The sequence below is a fragment of the Drosophila hydei genome, unplaced genomic scaffold (assembly GCF_003285905.1).
Source record: "Drosophila hydei strain 15085-1641.00,03,60 unplaced genomic scaffold, DhydRS2 tig00008114-arrow-pilon, whole genome shotgun sequence".
Taxonomy (NCBI): Eukaryota; Metazoa; Arthropoda; class Insecta; order Diptera; family Drosophilidae; genus Drosophila; species Drosophila hydei.
In genome coordinates, this window is record NW_022045827.1 from 6,687,291 (window position 1) to 6,704,987 (window position 17,697).

Here is a 17,697-nt window from a genome sequence, read left to right on the forward strand (position 1 = left end):
ACTAAGTCTGGCTAATCCGGGGATAAATGTGCTGTGCGGCTTTTAATCCACCTTAATTAAATTCCATGCCCGCCACCAAGGTGCACTATAAAATTGCCGCTGCACGATATGTCAGGGGTCAGCCAAGAGGCGGACATCCACAGTGAACATGTGGTTCAATTCCAAGCAGTCCCGAGTACTACAAGTGTAATTCAGTTAAAATGTATCTGAGCCAGGACGAATTCGCCGGGCCACAGCCCTATGCGAGTTATCTGAACGACAGCTCCGGCGATGCAGCTGGCGCCGTTTTACCTTTGGGCCACGATTATCCGGCGGAATATCAGCACATGGTGCACGCTCATTGGCGTGGCTTTCGTGCGCCCCCGATCTACTATCGTGCTGGCATCTACATAGCGTTCTGTGTGCTCATGTCTCTCAATCTCTTTGGCAATGGTTTGGTCATCTGGATATTCTCAACGTAAGCTAGACTTTATGTATGTATATGGAGTATGTGCCCCAAATTACCTAAATTTCCAGCTCGAAATCTCTGCGTACACCCTCCAATTTGTTAATCCTGAATCTGGCCGTCTTCGATCTGTTCATGTGCACCAACATGCCGCATTACCTACTCAATGCTGCACTGGGCTACATAGCTGGCGGGGATTTGGGCTGTGAGATCTATGCACTGAATGGCGGCATCTCGGGCATGGGTGCCTCAATTACGAATGCTTTTATAGCCTTCGATCGCTATAAGACCATATCGAATCCAATTGATGGACGCTTGAGCTATGGCCAGATTATAATGTGCATTATCTTCACCTGGATGTGGGCAACGCCATTTTCGGTGCTGCCTCTCTTTCAGATCTGGGGTCGCTATCTGCCAGGTGAGAAGCCGATAATGTTCCCTTCTCTTTTTATTATAGATACATTCGATTTTAGAGGGCTTCCTGACTACGTGCAGCTTCGATTACCTGACCAATACGGATGAGAATCGCCTGTTTGTGCGCACCATATTCGTGTGGTCGTACGCCATACCGATGACCATGATACTCGTCTCCTACTACAAGCTCTTTACCCATGTGCGCACCCACGAGCGCATGCTGGCCGACCAGGCCAAGAAGATGAACGTGAAATCTCTGTCAGCGAATGCCAGCAACGATTCCATGAGCGTGGAGCTAAGGATTGCCAAGGCAGCTCTTATTATCTATATGCTCTTCGTGCTGGCCTGGACGCCCTACTCGGTGGTGGCCTTAATTGGCTGCTTTGGCGAGCAGCAGCTGATAACTCCGTTTATATCAATGCTGCCCATGTTGGCCTGCAAGTCGGTCTCATGCCTCGATCCATGGGTCTATGCTACGAGCCATCCCAAGTATCGCCTGGAACTGGAGCGCCGTCTGCCCTGGCTGGGCATACGCGAAAAGCATGCCAGCTCTGGCACAGCAGGTGCGCAGGAGAGTGTGGCCAGTGTCAGCGGCGATACGTTGGCAATGAGCGTGCAGAACTAAACGGACATAGAACACTTATATAACACATACCTAGGTATAGATAGTCAAGCAATGAACTACTAAGAGTTCCAAAAATACAAAACCAAAAAAAGTTGGCATTCAAAAAGAGTCGATGATCTTGTGTGCATACTTTTAGTCTAGATTGTTGTGAGAAAATGCCGTCCACTTAAATTTAAGCAGGTAAATTTCTTAAGTGCCGTAGTCGAGCACAGCTGGCGGAGACGGAAATTGTCCATAGGCCGTGTCCAATGAATGGACAGCGGGCGTTCCAACAACCACTCGGGAAGGCAATTGAAATTATTTTCTCATTTCTCATTCGACGCGACGCGAATATCGCGACTGCGCCAGTTGCAAACGCTGTTGGTTACGCTGCTGTTGCCTGGGGCCCCAACCAGGCAGCAGCCGTCGTCACAACAGTCATAGCAGTCGCAGCAGAGTCGATGAAGTTGAAAAAGTTGCGCTTCTTTGTTGCTTGCGCACATCCAACCAATCCGCGTGGCCAACAGCGGCGTTTCAATTCAGCGAATGTTCCACATGGTAACAGGCGAACAGCGCTAAAAGCAGCCGTTTACAACATTTCTACACACAGTTGAAAGCGTGATTGGCTGAGAAAGCGCAGTGGCGAGTGATTGGTGTGTGCCTGTATGAGTGTGTATCTGTGTGACCAAGTGCTTGAGTGCCAGCTCTAGGTGTGCGTGAGTGTGCAATGGGCAGGGCACAATGTGGTGGAAAGAGAGGAGCAGACAGCGAACTCATTCCGCGTCGTGCCAGCAACATTGCCAAATAGACCGACCCGACCAACCAACCCGAACTCAAGCGAACATACACACCCCAGACACGTATACACACTCACATCGGGCTGGGCCGGGGCTTCTTCTTGCTCTTTAAGAAACAACAAACATTTTTACTAGGTCTGCATGAGATTTAGCAGCATGCTCTCCACACAGCACGATTAGATTTTCAATGAAAACTCAATAGAAATTATGTTAGAAGTCTCGCAGCAGGTGCGACAGAGATGAATATATCGTGTAGACAAACGTGTGTAGAGCGAACGAATATGTGTGTTTTTTTGTTTATGGGATTAGAGATGTTTCTGTTGTGGCTGGGGCCTGGGCTGCTGCTGCATTCGTTTGATGTGGTGCTTGTGCTCTGTGCTCCTCATTGTCGAATGGATAATCCAATTTGCGCACTCAATTGAAAACACTTCCCCGTTTCGTATAAGAAGCACACATCTACGTAGTATGTATGGCTGGCTTGGCTAATGGGCCTCTCATGCGATTCGACACCACTTTGCGGTCGTTTCCCTTACATTGTGTGTGCGTGTGTGTGGAGGGAGAGACAGGCGATGACTTGTTGCATGTAATAATAATAATAACGAACGAAACGGTATCTCGTAGCTGTTTAGTGGATGATTAAACTGAATTTAATCGTTTGCGAACAGGCGCACAGCATTTGACTGTACGCTGCGGCGCTATTTACGGGCGGGTTGCAGTTTCTTTTTCGAAATTAAAACGATTTCAAATTGCCCACTCAGAAGCGTCGCACAGCCGGCACAGCTGTTATCTCGCTCGCACCACTGCACCGAGTCAACGACGTCGAGTTGTTGCCAGTTGCCAGTTGCCAATTTGCTATGGTGGTAGTTCGTTGCGTTGATTGGACTGTTGATCAGGGGAGGAAAGGAGAGTGTGTATGCACAGTCACCAAATGGCTGCTCACTTCAAATAACTCGCCCAAAAGTCTTTATATCGTAGCAGTTAAACACATGAATGCGCATGCCTGTTTGCAACAGGGCATTAATGCTGAATTGTTTGTAGCTCTCTCGCTTGCACTCGTCACTTTCACAATCGACGAACTCACTTTAGCCTATTACACTCGTTGTTTGGTTGACTCTCACTCTGTCGCTCTCTCTATCTCTCCGTAACAAAATTGTGGCCCATTAATCGTCTTGCTATTATTTTGGCAATCCTAATATGTAATGCCAATTCATGGGGTGGGCGCCTGTTAACTAGCAGGCAACGAGCGCGCGAAAATTAACATGACGAAAATCGATAGGCAGACAAACGCCGCCGTTTGCTGCAGCCACTTCTGTGGCTCTGTTAGCATTTGAACGTTAAAAATTCGATTTTATAGAATGCAGCAACGCCCACAAAGGCCACAGAGCCGGCGGTCGACAGTCGACAGTCGACGGTCGATGGCGTTGAGCAGCTACGCTTTTAGCTAATTGTACAGAGGGAGCTACCCGGCCCCGTCTGGCCTAAGCCCGCAAGTTGGGGTAATGGTAGGTAACAGCAGCGTCGAGTTCGAATGTCTATGTAGCTAACAGACCAGCAGCTACACATTCTGCGCGCCTCTTAGTTATTATGTCAGATCTGCAATGCGCGACTATAAAATACGTAGTCGGCCTCTGAGAATTTATTGACTCGCCGCCCCCGGCAACGGGTGTGAGTTATAAAATTGATGGCATAAACTGTCATGAATTTATAAATATGAGCGCGGGCCACACTGTTCGCATACGGCTGCCATTTGCCAATTGGCCAATGCTGCGCGCCTGCTGCCATTTTTCGCTTGTATGTTGGTAACATTGTCATTTTGAGTGCTCGAGTCTCTCGCCGCAAGTGCTGCTGCTGTGACTCTGGCAACGCTGCTGTTGCCCAACCGTTCGCACCTGCAGCGCGCATGTTAAGGCTGTCTGCCGCTATGTAAGAACAACATGCTCGCCACATGCCGGCCGTTTGTGTTGTGTGCTGTGTGCTGTGTGTTGCGAACATACATATTATTTGTTGGAGGCAACCTCACAACCTCAACATTCTTGCGGTCTCGTGGCAGTGTTGTCGGGCTGCCAGATTCGATCGCTGGACGCCGCGCCACAACATATTCGCCCTGGCGCGCGCTCTGGCAACCCTGCTGTCGCCGCTCTCCCCGTTACGCGCATCAGTCTATCCACCAATGCCAAAGCATTCCAAGCATAACAATGCCGTCTGCTTTACGCTGTTAGCCTGTTCGGGCAAGTAAGTGAAATTTCATGCAAAACCATTCTTCGGAAATTTCAAATTCCCCGCATACTTTTGTGTCGCGCTGTGTACACATACTTATACAAGTATACGTACATATATGTATATATTTTTTGGACTGCGTAATCGTGATCATGATGTTTGAATTGGATTTTGTTGTTGACGTTGGCGATGTCACTGGATTTGTTTATTTATTTTTTTAACAAAAAATTTCGTGATTTATTATTTACAAACATATTATTTAATTTGCTTAGACAAGATTATTTTATAGCAGGTACTTATACTACGTATGTATTTACGTATTGCTTCTTACTATAGATGGGGTCATTTATAACGTACCTACTAATACTACTATGTATAAAAGCCTTTTCATTTACATATAAGTAGAAGCACTTACGTTACAAATTACCCCGTTCACATAAATCAAAATCAAAATGGGGAAATTGTAAACGTAACTACATTTACTTAACTGCATCTCCAAGTGAATGCATATGTATAAGTATATACATTGTATGTGATACTCTTATATTAGATAAATTGTTCAACTTACTCGCACTTTTATTCCACTGCTTTTTGCTCCGCTTTCCCTTAAGTATAACATGTACCATTCCGAACTGCTTTCTGCCTTCGCTTGAAGCATGTTAGCAGACATCGCCTTGCAACATGCAACGACAACAAATATCATCAAGGCCAACTTGTTGCCTTGGTCCGCTGGTCCAGTTAAGCTCTTTGTTGTTGTTATCAAATGCAAAGGCATTTAGTTACGCACGGCAGCTGGTAGCGACGATTCCTTAAATTCAAGGTGAAGCAAGTCCCATATCGGACAGGGCAGACATCAATGGGAGAGACACGCGTTTAGGGTGTAGCTGCTCCATCTTCGGAGTTAGACGCACTATTGTCCTCTGTAAGTCCTCATTGTAACAAGCGCCCAGAATCAATGTCTTACGCATACGTTGCCCAGACTCTGCCGTAAAGTGCATACAGCGACAACAATAAAATCAGCAGCAGCAGCAGCCACAGCACCAACACCAACAACAACAACAAATGCCAATGCAAAAAGTTGCCATAAAAAGAAACCAAGCGAAATGTCGTCGCATCGCTGAAAGTCACTTTGCCAGGCGTCGCCCAAAAATAAATGCAATGCGGTCTCCATATACTCACTCAGTATTCATCCTACACATACACACACACACATACGCGCGTATGCAAACACTCACGCACACACAGTAGTTGCCTTTGAGATCACAACTCGCTGATTAACAGTGCTCCAAGTTCATTGGCCGAACTCAAGGCGATGTGGAAGAGGAAATTGAGAAAAAATTTACAAATAAAACAAAAACGTAAAGCAAAATCATTATAAAATAACCAAGATTGTATGTTTCTTGTAAGTTCTGTGCTCCCATATCATGTTTCAGTTTCGCTCTGGTTTTGCAAACTCCTTTAAAGGTCATGGAGCAGTCACACATCAGCGTTGATAAAGACTAAAAAGAAGCAGTAAGTTCCCTTTTGTGTTTATCGTAGGAATAACTGCTTACACAAACTCTTATACGCCAGATGAACAGAAGGAGTATAACAATCAACATGCTCAACACCTTAGCCATGAAATTTTTAGTTACAATAATTTATAACAGCTAACAATCAGCGAAAATATTTAAAGTATGAATACATTTTTAAATGCAACCTTATTTCCCCATTTATAATTAACAGATAATATTGCCATTATGTTAGTATTTTGCAGCATGTTCAAGCTAAGCTTACGCGCACATAGACAAGACCGCAGTCTATTCGAACTCTGTTAATTATGTTGTCATTTACATGGGAGTGAGTTAGTGCTGTCTAAACTGCAGCTAATGCATGTAGTCGAAACTGCACTCACTCTGTTAATTATTTAACCAGTTCTCTTTGCGTGTTAAGTGGAAGAGAGTTAACAGTATCCGATCTGCAGCTTACGCATGTTGCGACCTATCGAACTCTGTAAGAGAAGAGAGTCTATTCTTATGCATGTTAAGACCACGCACACATAGACAAGGCTGCACTTAAATTTGAGCTGTGTTACTTGGGACACTCAGTTCAGCGCGAATTGTCGAAGGAGAAGGTACGTTTTGCGAGTCTGCTTAAGAAAAATTCATTTTAAATATTTAATTGATTATTTATATGTTACAAACATGTACATACATAGCTTTACCCATTAATATAATATATATTGATTGCCTAAGTCTAACACTTGAAATAAACATTGTGTTCTGGAATACAATTAGCATCTAGCCGTTGTCTAATTACATCTTAATAAAGAACCTCTAAAGTGCCGATTGAGTATATTAAATAATTTCCTCAGTTGTATTAAATTAATTTTTGGTGCCATTAAATTAGAATTCATACAGAGATGACTCTATTGCTATAACTAATATATAGGTGTGTATATACGGTGTAAATAATTTTCTTTTTGTGTAGTAATATCATCTCCGCTAGCAGAGCAGCGCAATGTTGCCACTCTCGTTGCCTGCCAGGAATGCTCGATTGAGTGGCAACACTGCCAGTGAGGTGAGCACGCCCCGAAAGGTTTCGGAGCGCAGTTTCGTGATGGTGTGAAGGGCATGCGAGTTGGCAACATCCGCGTAGACGCCCACACGATTCCCAGTTGTAGCATAGACCAAGGAGGAGCCAACGCTTTGCAGGAAGTGCGCGGGTTCCGGCGGTGGTCTGCAAGAGATTGGACAGTTATAGATGTGCATCCAAAGGGACAACTCCAATGGGGAACTTACTTAAGCTGATAGTGCAGAATGCCGTCCAGGGCATGCCACACGGCCAGGCTGTGGTCCAAGGCTGAGCTGATCAGCACCTGATCACTGGGTGCCGTTAGCTGAAGCAAATCACATTCCATGGGACGCCAGTTGTTCAGAACAATGCCAGTTCGCGTGTCCAATTGTACAATGACGCCCGAGGAGAGGCCTGCTGCTAGCCAATTGCCCGATGGCGCCACCGCCAGGCATCGAACCGTGGCATTGGGCAAGGCGGCATGACAGACGCGCCACTCATTCACATACTGCATGGAACGTGCATCAATGATCCGCACCGTGGACTCGGCTGTGCCCGCGACCACCAGCGGGGAATGTGAGGGCAGGCACTTGACAACGGTGACTGCACTATGCCGCGGTGCATCCAGTATGGCCAGAGGCCGTCCTATAAACGGATCCCACAGATGCACGCCCGAGTCACAGGAGACAACATAGCGCAGGGATTCGAGGAAACTCAGCGAGTTTATGGACTTCTTGTGCGCCGTATAGGTAAACTGACAGGCGGTGCTCTTGCGCCCGTCGCCCTCGCTGCGCAGCGACCACAGCTTGACCGTCTTGTCCTTGGAGGCGGATATAAAGCTGTTCTCGTTCTCCAGCGCATAGATTGCTCGCACGGAATTCGTGTGCCCGACAAAGGATTGCAGGCGAATTTGCTTGAGATTCAGTGCCTGATTGTCCTTGTCGCTGCGCGTCGTCTCGTGTCGCCAGTAGGCCAGCCAGTTGCCCTTGAGGTGCCGTGTGCTGGGCATATGATCCAGCTTGTAGGCGACCATGTCCAGCAGCTCCATACTGCCGCTGGGCACTTGCAGGCGATTGCCAACGATCTGGGTGCCAAAGCTGTTTGCTGCCGTCTCGCAGGGCGCTGCATCTGTGACATCTACTGGGCTAACACGATTGGCCGACTGGCTAAGCTCTGCCTTGTCCTGGCCAGCGGCCGGCTGCTCATGCTCGTGGCACAGCGTGAGCACGAATTCCATGTTGCTTAACGTGCGCTTCATTATGGACTCGCCCAGGAAGCGTAGCAGGGCCAAGTAGGCGGTGTGCGCCAGTTCCGGCCCAAAGACGTCGCGCAGCTCTTCCTGCGCGCGCTCCTGCTGCCCTGGACCGCCGCTTAGCGAGAGATTTGCCAGATTGCAGCTGAAGTCATTGGGCAGTCCGTATGCCTTATTGAAGATTAGAAAAAAGGGCGCGAACAGCGATTGACACAGGTGCTCCCGCGTCATATCCGATCCGAGACGCACGCTGAGCGCATAGCAAGCGTCCAGGAATTTGCGAGCCAGCACGGATCTGCCCAGATAGCCACTGGGCATGAGCAGGTTCGTGGAGCTAAGCAGGCGCAGTATGGGCAACAGGATGGCATCGAGCAGTATGTGCTGCAAATGCTCCATAATGCTGGCATCCATGAGGCAGGGCAACATGTACTTCACCAGCTGCAGCGAACTAATGATGGCGCCTTCAAGGCTGCCCGTCATGCGCTTCGAGCAGAGTCCGATCAGCTCGCTGATGTGTGGGAAGTACTGCAGCAGAAGGAAGTTTTCGCCATAGAGAGCTGAAAGCACAAATTGCGATAAGATTTGAAGCAAAGCTTAAGCTGTTTCCTTTCAGGAATATTAACTCTTTGGGTCTATATTTTAGAAATGTTTTCAAAGATTCTATTTGATGAAGTTGAAGGATTTTTTATAAGGGACTCAAATGAGGTTAAGCCGTGATGGAGAGAGAATTACCTAATAGGAAAATCTTTTAGTGTAATCTTAAATGTGTTTTTCAATTTATATATATATATATATATATATATATATATATATATATATATATATATATATATATATATATATATATATATATATATTTAACTCTAAAAAAAAACTGATCCGATTCATATAATATTTTTCATAGTAAATATTTGTAGCTAGTAAAATAAAAATGATTAAAAAATTTAAAATTATTTATATAGTTAACTTTATCATAGTATCAATCCATCAAGAAATGAATTTTTGTATAATATATATCTATATCTATATCTGATACTATTGCACCTGGTTACGTCTATGTCAACTGTGCCAAGGCACAAGCTCTAAGTAGAGTACTTAAGCGGGTAGACAAATGCCGCTTGAAAGTAATGTGAATTATTTCCGATAAATAACTTATAGTAAAGCCCAGCAAATTGATTAACAAATAAAAATAGCTATAAATTGCAGTCTATAAATGACATCATCAGCCTTCCAGATCGACTTACCCGCAATTGACATGAGACACTCAAGAACGCGCGCCGCGCTACGATCGCCGACAACGCGGGCATTGGCAATGCTGAAGTAATTGAGATTGGAGGCATCTGTGGTTGAGTCATCAGCGCTGCTGCTGGCTGCTTCCAGCTCGGGCAGCAGATTCTCCTGGCCGACATAGCAGAGGGAGAGCAGCTTCAGCAAATTGCGCGTTATGTGGCGAGCCGTGAGCACGGGACCCAAGCGATGCGACAACCAGACGAGACTCTCCGCGCTCATCTCGCTGATGCGATTGTTTTGCAGCGCTTTGGCCTCTGAGATGCGCGATATGACCGAAGCCTGCAGTGAGTCGCAACCCTCCGGTTCTGCCTGTGGCACAGACTCCGCCGACTCGTTGGCCGCTGTGCTGGTGACCTGGCTGATTAGCTCGAAGCTATCGACGCTCTTCCTAGAGCCAATGTCGCAATCGATAGCGCTCAGCTGGAAGCTGCGTCGTAAACTGCTCGCGGGTATTTCGATGGTGGGTGAACGTGGTCCAATCAGAGGAGGCGGCAGTGCGGTAGGCGGCGTTTGTCCTTGGCTCTGCAGCGAAATCTTATCCGGGGACAATTTGGCACCGTACATCAGCTCATTGATGGCCAGTTTGTCGGGTGAGCTGCCATCGGATTCGCGTGCCTCCTCGGCAATGGCCGTGGACGAGGGCCGCATATCAAAGGAGTCAATCGATTTGTTCTCCTGATCCTCCTCGAATGTGAAGAGCTCTTCAACGTCTGGCTTAGGCTCGGGCTGCGCTGCTGGCGGCTCCTCTGCGGCATAGCTCAGATTCTTGCTGGTGCGCCGACTGCCAGCACTGTGATAGTGGTAGCCGTTGCCCTGCTCCGGCTCCTTGTAGCCACCCACAGCTTCGATAAGTGGTGCAATGAAATGCTGCAGAAAGCAGCGCAGTCCGAAGCGCACGATCAGGCGCAGCAGGAAGCTGTGATGATAGAGCTTCACGGATTTGCGCGACTTGAAGGAGCTGCTCGAAGAGAAACGCAGGTGGCCACCATTGTTGTTGCTGCTGCTCGCACTGCTGTTTGCCTCGTCTACCAGCGCGCTGCTCTCCACATCGTACAGCTTCAGCAGTGGCTGCAACAAATGTTGCTGTGTCTGGGCAATGCCCAGGGCCTGGGCAACGGGATCAAACAGATTCCAGGCGGTCAGTATCGAAGTGCGCTCATCTCGCAGCAGATCTATTATGTGTGGCAGCAGCAGCTCCACAGGTGCGAACTGCTCATAGGCATACGACAGAGGTTCCAGCAGGCGACGCACGTGGGCACAGGAGGACATGACCTTGCACTCGGCTATCTTACGCTCGAAAAGCACACGCTGCCGATCCAGCTCTGTGAAGCGTGCGCACTCACTGCCGCCGCTGCAGTTGAGGTGTGTGTGCAGGTCGAGCAGCTCGAAGTTGAGCTGAAAGGCGTGCAGGGAGCGCACAAAGGCATAGATCGCAATATAGTGACTGGGAAAGGGCAGCAACGCTTGGCTGAACATCGGCTCCAGCAACTGGGCCGCACTCGTCGGCACGGGCAGACCCCGACCAGGGTCTTCTTCCAGCTGCAGCAGCTGCCGCACTACCTGACGCACCGGCATAGGCAGCTCCTGGCTGTGTATCTGGGTTAGCGTGCGGCAGGCAGTCAGGCGGCATTCGAAGCTCGCACTTGGTCCGTTGCTGGTCAGCAGCGGTCGCAAGCGCTGCATGGCAAACAGCTCCACAATGAGGCAGCCCAGCACTTGTAGCTCTCGCAACCGGCAATCGCTCAAAAGTTGCTGCAGACTTTGCAGGCGTCGCGCTGGTGGCACCAGCAAATTCTTGGAATTGGTCTGAATTGCGCCATCAAATGCGAACAGTTGATTTGTGAACGAATGCTCGGCCGAATTGTGCTCGAAGAGCAGGTCGCTGCTTATCATTTTCTCCTCGGGATTAGCTGAAGCACGCTGCTGCGGGAAGGTGCGCGCATAGAAGGTCTCTAGCGTTTCCAATTGCTGCAGCAAAAGTGCTGGATTATATTGTTCCGGCAGCTCAATAAAGTTGGTCATATTATAGAAGCTGGCGCTCGAGCCCGATGACTCATCACTCGGACGCAGTGACATTCGTGGTGAGCTGTTCTCAACGGAACTGTTGCTCTTGCTGTTGGAGGATGCGTGCAGATTCTCGGTGCTTCTGGCCAGCCGCCTGTTGGTGTGGCTAATGTTGTTGCCATACAGCTGGGTCATTCGGGGCGCCGTCTTGTTGAACCAGGCCGACACATAGCGACGCGGCGGATGAGCCTGCGTGAATAGCTGCACGATGCCGCGCTGACTGAGATTGCAATGCTGATCCACGAGGCTAAGGCAGACATTTTTGGACTTGATGGCCGCCTTGCCGCTGAGTTTGTAGCTGTAAAAATGAGAATTAATAAAGAAAGTTTTGCCTAAGCCACTGGAAACATACCCAAAGTTTAAGTCAATCCAATGATGCAGTCGCTCGCTAACATACTGTGACTCCAGCGCTTCGCGATGCTTACATATGAAGTCCTCCGGACAAGTAGCCCATGCAGGCAGCTCCAGATCTGGCAAGTCTTCGTGTATGCTCTTAAATATCATTGGATCTGAGTAGAACTCTGGTATGCATTCATCGGGCGTCCATTCTTGTAGGCGCTGTATGGACACCGGATACTCGGCGGGCACCCAAATAGGTCGCACATGGGCGCAGAGTATGGACTGAGGCGTGCGGCGTGCCATATATACAAAGTAGGTAATCTCCGAGAGGAAATCGGAGACATGATGTGCCACCTGCAGCTGCTCCACAGGTGTCACAGCTTCGGCAGTCGCGTGCTGACTGCCATGCGTATACATGAGATCCAGATGGACATCGCCTTTGTTGAGGCGATATTTGCTTTTGGTCAGATCACGCCAGTTGAGGCCGTTGCGGGCCGCAAAATCCGTGACCCAAGGCATAATGTGGTGATGGGCAGCATTCGTGAGGCTTCTGCCGCAGGCATTGTTCAGTATGGTGAGATAATCGAAATTGGATAGTTGTCCGTTGCACCACATTTCGCAGTATTCGCGTAGATTAAATTGAGCTGGATCGTAGGCCAGCTTGAGATCGATGGTGCTGCTGGATGGCAGCTGTTCCGGTGAGCCGGGCAATTCTGGGCAGCTCAGCGGTGACATGTCCACCGCTGCCGACTGCTCGCCCACCAGCAAATTGCACTGCAGGCGTGGCAGCACCTGCAGCCAGAGATTCTCGCGCAGCATCACGTGCTGCAGTCGCAGATCGCCAAGGAACAGCCCTTGGGCCTGCAAATGCCTCGACAGCTGTAACAGCTGATAGATGATGAATAGTGTCTTATTGTAGCCTCGGCCCAACAAGGCGGGACTGTAGCTGATGCAGTCATATAGACTGCACTCCAGCGCTGGCGGATAGTGCAGGATGCAGAAATGCGTGTTAGTCTCGATGGCCACCACAGCGGGCAGCACATTGGCATGACAATCACCGGCTAAGCTTACATCACTGTTAGAGACTCCATCTCCCTCCTGTTGACATGGAATCACGGGGCAATTGTAGATACGTTGTATGAGCTCCCGAAGCACCACATCATGTGGCTGAAATCCGCATCCGTTTGCTGACATCTGCTTGGACTGGGTGCCAGCATTCGACCTACACTGTTTGACATGGGCGCCCGCATATTGCTTGTAGGCCGCCTCCCAAAGCTGCTTGAAGTTGAGACTCGCCACATTGGATACAGCCTGTGAGTAACTTAGTGGAAAATGTATATTATTACTGTTCGCTCCTTTTGCTGGCAAGGGGTGGACTTTGCGCTGCGATTGCTTGCGATACGTTTGCACCAATATGCGCGTCCAAGGATGCTCCAGTTGCCCTGTGGGATGTGCGCGTCTATCCAGCTGGGGCCAGGCTGTGAATTGAGTAAGTTTGCGATGACGTTCAAGTGCTTGTAGCCAGGCCTTATCGCATATCAATTTGTAGAGGCCCTCGTCTGATTCACAGACAACATGTTGAGGATTAATACCGATTTCTAGCCATATCGCGTCGTCGCTATCGCTCATGTCTAGGCCTCCGACATCCACCTCTAACTATATAAAGTTAGTTTCAGCACAAAAACAATACGAGTTGTGCAAAAATAGAGATGGGCTTCTGTCACAAATGGTTTGCACGATAGGTAACACGGATGAGCCAAACGATATATTTAATCATATATCAGGTTGAAAAAGTTAATTAATGAATTATCTAATGATAAAAATCTTGTTATACTTATGGTAAGAACGTAAAAAGGTATTTATATCAAATGTTGTATGCATAAAAGTAATTTAGTTCAATTATTTGATTTTTATAAGTAAATATTGCGTGCTACATCGTGACTTTAATCTTGCTGTTTTGCAGCACTATCAGCTGTGCACGACTACGAGAAAATACCAAATAAAAACGATTAATATTTGACTTGCGATAATGTACAAAGCGATGTTTCGATAACATTTGAAATTGATTAAGCTTCAAAGCATGTTGCACGTTAAACGTACACTTTCCCTGCTAGGCCATCAGTTAAAGGTTAAATGTACCTATTTCTGGGTATTTAGAAAACCACTCGTCGTCAGGTCAATGGCCAACAAATTTGTGTCGAGTTCAAAAGGCCGAAAGATCAACAATGCTGCGAAAACACTTGATGATATCTTGTTGACTGGTCGCACAAGCCAATGCCATGTTATTGTTATTTTAAAGAATCGCGCAAAGAAAAACAAAAATATATATGCACACATATATATATATATATATATATAAATTCATAAAATAAATAACTCTCATTGTTTGCGGTACAGTAAATGACAAGTTATCTGCGTTAATTTATTGCATGTATGCTGTGTACTGCAATGGGAGTATTTTCACTTTCGTTATCAGCAAGTTTTTGTGATTTTTGTTTACTTATGCAAAATATGTATACGAAAGCAACAAATTGAACAAGACGCGGGCACTTTCGTTTTTATTTTGAAAACCTATTAGGCACATGAAACTATTGCAAGCGTTAGGTCTATAGTATAATGACTTTTTGGTGAAGAAAGGAATTGGAACATGTTCCGTTTTCTGCGTTTCAGTGGCTCTCGCTATAAGTATCATCAAGTTAGTTTTCAATAAAACGAATATCTGCAAAAGTTTGCATACTATTTTCGTTGATTATCTCTTCCTCAGCTGCTTCTTCTGGGATTTGTTTCATGTGCCGCTTGCGTAATCTTATCAGCGACTCCAGATTCTATGCTACCTTTATTGTTACTGTAACCGTGTATTAGTAAATAAGCATTTATTTACTTTTGCCCTGCTGTCGGCAAACTTCACTTGAGCACATTGTTACACCTGTTAGTAAGGTCAAGGTGTTTCATTGCTTGACTGCCTTTTGTTTGTGTGTTTTTGGGTGTATGTGTGAGTGCGTGTGTGTGTTTGTATTTAAATTAGTTAGTTTTATCACACATTTGTTGTAGAGCGTACAAAATGAAGCTTTTATGGCAGGTAAATGTAGCGAGTAAATGTAGTGGGTCATTCATCTATATAAAAAAGGAAAACCGTTAATAGACAGACAAATAAGCTTCTGGTGGTCATACGCAGAGATTGAGTGCGCTACAGTTGAGTGTGAGTTGAGGAAAACGACAATTATCACACACATCGAGTGTATTTCACTTCCGTTCTTACAAATTGCCGGCTAAAAATATATTTTACAAATATTATGCGCATGAGACATGTGTCTGAAGTTTTGGCTTTACTAAGCGGCCCGCCCCCAGCTACTGGATACGAATCCGGCTGCGTTTATTAGGAAACACTCGAACAAATATTAACAACAAAAACATTAACAACAATATTTAATTCCGTTGACAAGCGAACAGACAGTATTTGCGTGCTAAAGGTTCTTACAGCTTTTCACACTTTTAATGACTTGTGAATATTAAGTTTTTATTTTGTGTTTTGTTTTGCATCCATGTTATCCATGTATTGAACGCAGGTGTACACAGGTATGCACATAAGCAGGCCTCTCTCCCTGATCAGTTGCGGTTTTTTTTTAATAAATTTTTTATCATTTTAAATGTACTTCAATTTGGCTTGTAAATACATATAATTAGGTTGGGAAATTCGCCATATATAATTTGTGTTTTTTTTTTTTTTTTTTTTTTTTTTAAAGGCTTAATAAATGCTATTGAACCATTAATGAGCCGCGCGCGCAATTAAGATATTACGAATTTCGATGACACACCTTCAAAAAGAAACAACTAAGAACGCTGTGGGCGGGCTTAACTGACTGCATGATACTCTCTCGAGGTCTATAAATAGTTGTTAAAAAGAGATTTTTATAAGTTCTACGTCTATCTATAGAGGTACTTTACAATATCTAAAGATCTACACAGCTGACTGCATAATGCGCGCTCGGATCTACAAAATAAATATAAAGAATTTAGAGTTATTAATGTTTTCTGATTTGAGAGGGCTCAAAGAGCTGTTCATATAATTGGTAGGTATATCTTTAAGGTAGATCACAAGATGTCCTACAATACCACTTCCCAACAGGCAACTCTATACGTAATTATTGGTCAATATGGGAGTCTGTCAACAGTTAATTCCTTGTCAAACTTGAAAGATATACCTGTTCCAGTGGGCGTATTCAGAATATCTTCCTTATTGGGCGAGAGTAAGCCGATTATATATGTGAAATTTCCAGTTTCTCGCTTGAAAGGCAGTTGGCCCAACAACAAGATGCAAGCCCATATACTCTTTTTACCTCATAAGCGAGTGTAAAAACAATTAAAAAAAAGGACTTTGCTTACTGTAAGATGCGTGCGACTTCCATAAACTGAGTCACATGCTGTCAGATTTATATCGGATATATGCTTTACTATCGTAACGCATGTCGAAAATAGAAACTCAAAATCTTATCTAACTCTAGTTGCAGTGAAGTGCGGCGCGAGCCTTTCAAATGTCAACTCATGATGCTTCGCGGTACAAAAGTCGTTGAATATAAAGTCGCTGGCGCTATAAAGATTAGACTGTATATTATTATTAGTACTGCTGTAAACGCTATATTTGAGATAGCAAGTTGCTAGTTCTTTTTACGACATGTACACAAGTTAGATAATGTGAGGGAAGAAATATTCTTTGCCAAAAGGAAAACAAAACTTAATGAAAAAAACCCCAACCTCAATGCAGGGTAAAGATCAAATCGTGCTGGCCGATTCCAATACACACACACACACACACACACACACACACACACACACACACACACACGCGCACACACTTCTCAGTTAGTTGACAGCCTTCAATTTGCTGGCGCTCTCCTCTAGATTACTTAACTTAACTCTTGAATTTGATAGCTAAGCAGGCACTTGTACGTGTTTCACTCCAGCCAAAGTAGTTCAAGTCTCGTGACAACTTGGCATGACTAATCCACAATATGGATAATACCTGAGCTAACTGGGTAAGGCGAAAACCTGTGCTTGCTTTTCCTGGCCACGCGACCCTCAAAATGTCAAAAGCCGACTTTAGAGCTCGACTTATTTGTGGCAAACTATTTTAATTGCTTGAGTATCTATTAACTGGTTTTATTCTCTGTCTATACGGTGGTTACCCTGGTGAGTTATGACCCTTCTGAAATGTAAATCGTTTATTCACTTACTTTAGTTCAGTTGGCGAGTTCATGTAATATTTTTATATAACATGTTAAAAAATACCCGATATATTTTATAGAAATTATATATAGTAGTTAAAGTGAATGGTAATTCCCACACGATTGTCTAGGCTTAAGTGTAACTAATATATAAACGTATTCATATAAAAGCTAGATAAGTGCTTTTGCTATTTAACAGCAATTTACAATATGAGCTAGAAGTTAACAGTTATAGCTATCTATCAATCTCTCTATTTATCTGTGCATCTGTACATCTATATATGTCTGTATATCTGTGTATTAATATGTCTATATATCTTTATATCTTTATATCTTTATATCTTTATATCTTTATATCTTTATATCTTTATATCTTTATATCTTTATATCTTTATATCTTTATATCTTTATATCTTTATATCTTTATATCTTTATATCTTTATATCTTTATATCTATATATCTATATATCTATATATCTACTCACTTGTCTCAATCTATC

At 45.3% G+C, this 17,697-nt stretch overlaps 2 protein-coding genes across 2 annotated transcripts; one reads left to right on the plus strand and one right to left on the minus strand.

Moving 5' to 3' along the window:
- Positions 1 to 127: 127 nt before the first annotated feature.
- LOC111595415 (opsin Rh5) lies at positions 128 to 1,595 on the plus strand. The gene is made up of 3 exons (XM_023309137.2): positions 128 to 457; positions 517 to 863; positions 919 to 1,595. Exons 1-3 carry the CDS (start codon positions 201 to 203, stop codon positions 1,482 to 1,484), a joined length of 1,170 nt encoding a protein of 389 aa, XP_023164905.1. The 5' UTR covers positions 128 to 200; the 3' UTR covers positions 1,485 to 1,595.
- A 5,091-nt stretch (positions 1,596 to 6,686) lies between these two features.
- On the minus strand, positions 6,687 to 13,691 carry LOC111601192 (WD repeat-containing protein 81). Its single transcript, XM_030224423.1, has 4 exons — positions 11,989 to 13,691; positions 9,527 to 11,934; positions 7,258 to 8,839; positions 6,687 to 7,195 (listed from the first exon to the last, which is right to left on the minus strand). The coding sequence occupies exons 1-4, from the start codon at positions 13,602 to 13,604 to the stop codon at positions 6,961 to 6,963; spliced, it is 5,841 nt and encodes a 1,946-aa protein (XP_030080283.1). The 5' UTR covers positions 13,605 to 13,691; the 3' UTR covers positions 6,687 to 6,960.
- Between the last annotated feature and the right edge of the window lie 4,006 nt (positions 13,692 to 17,697).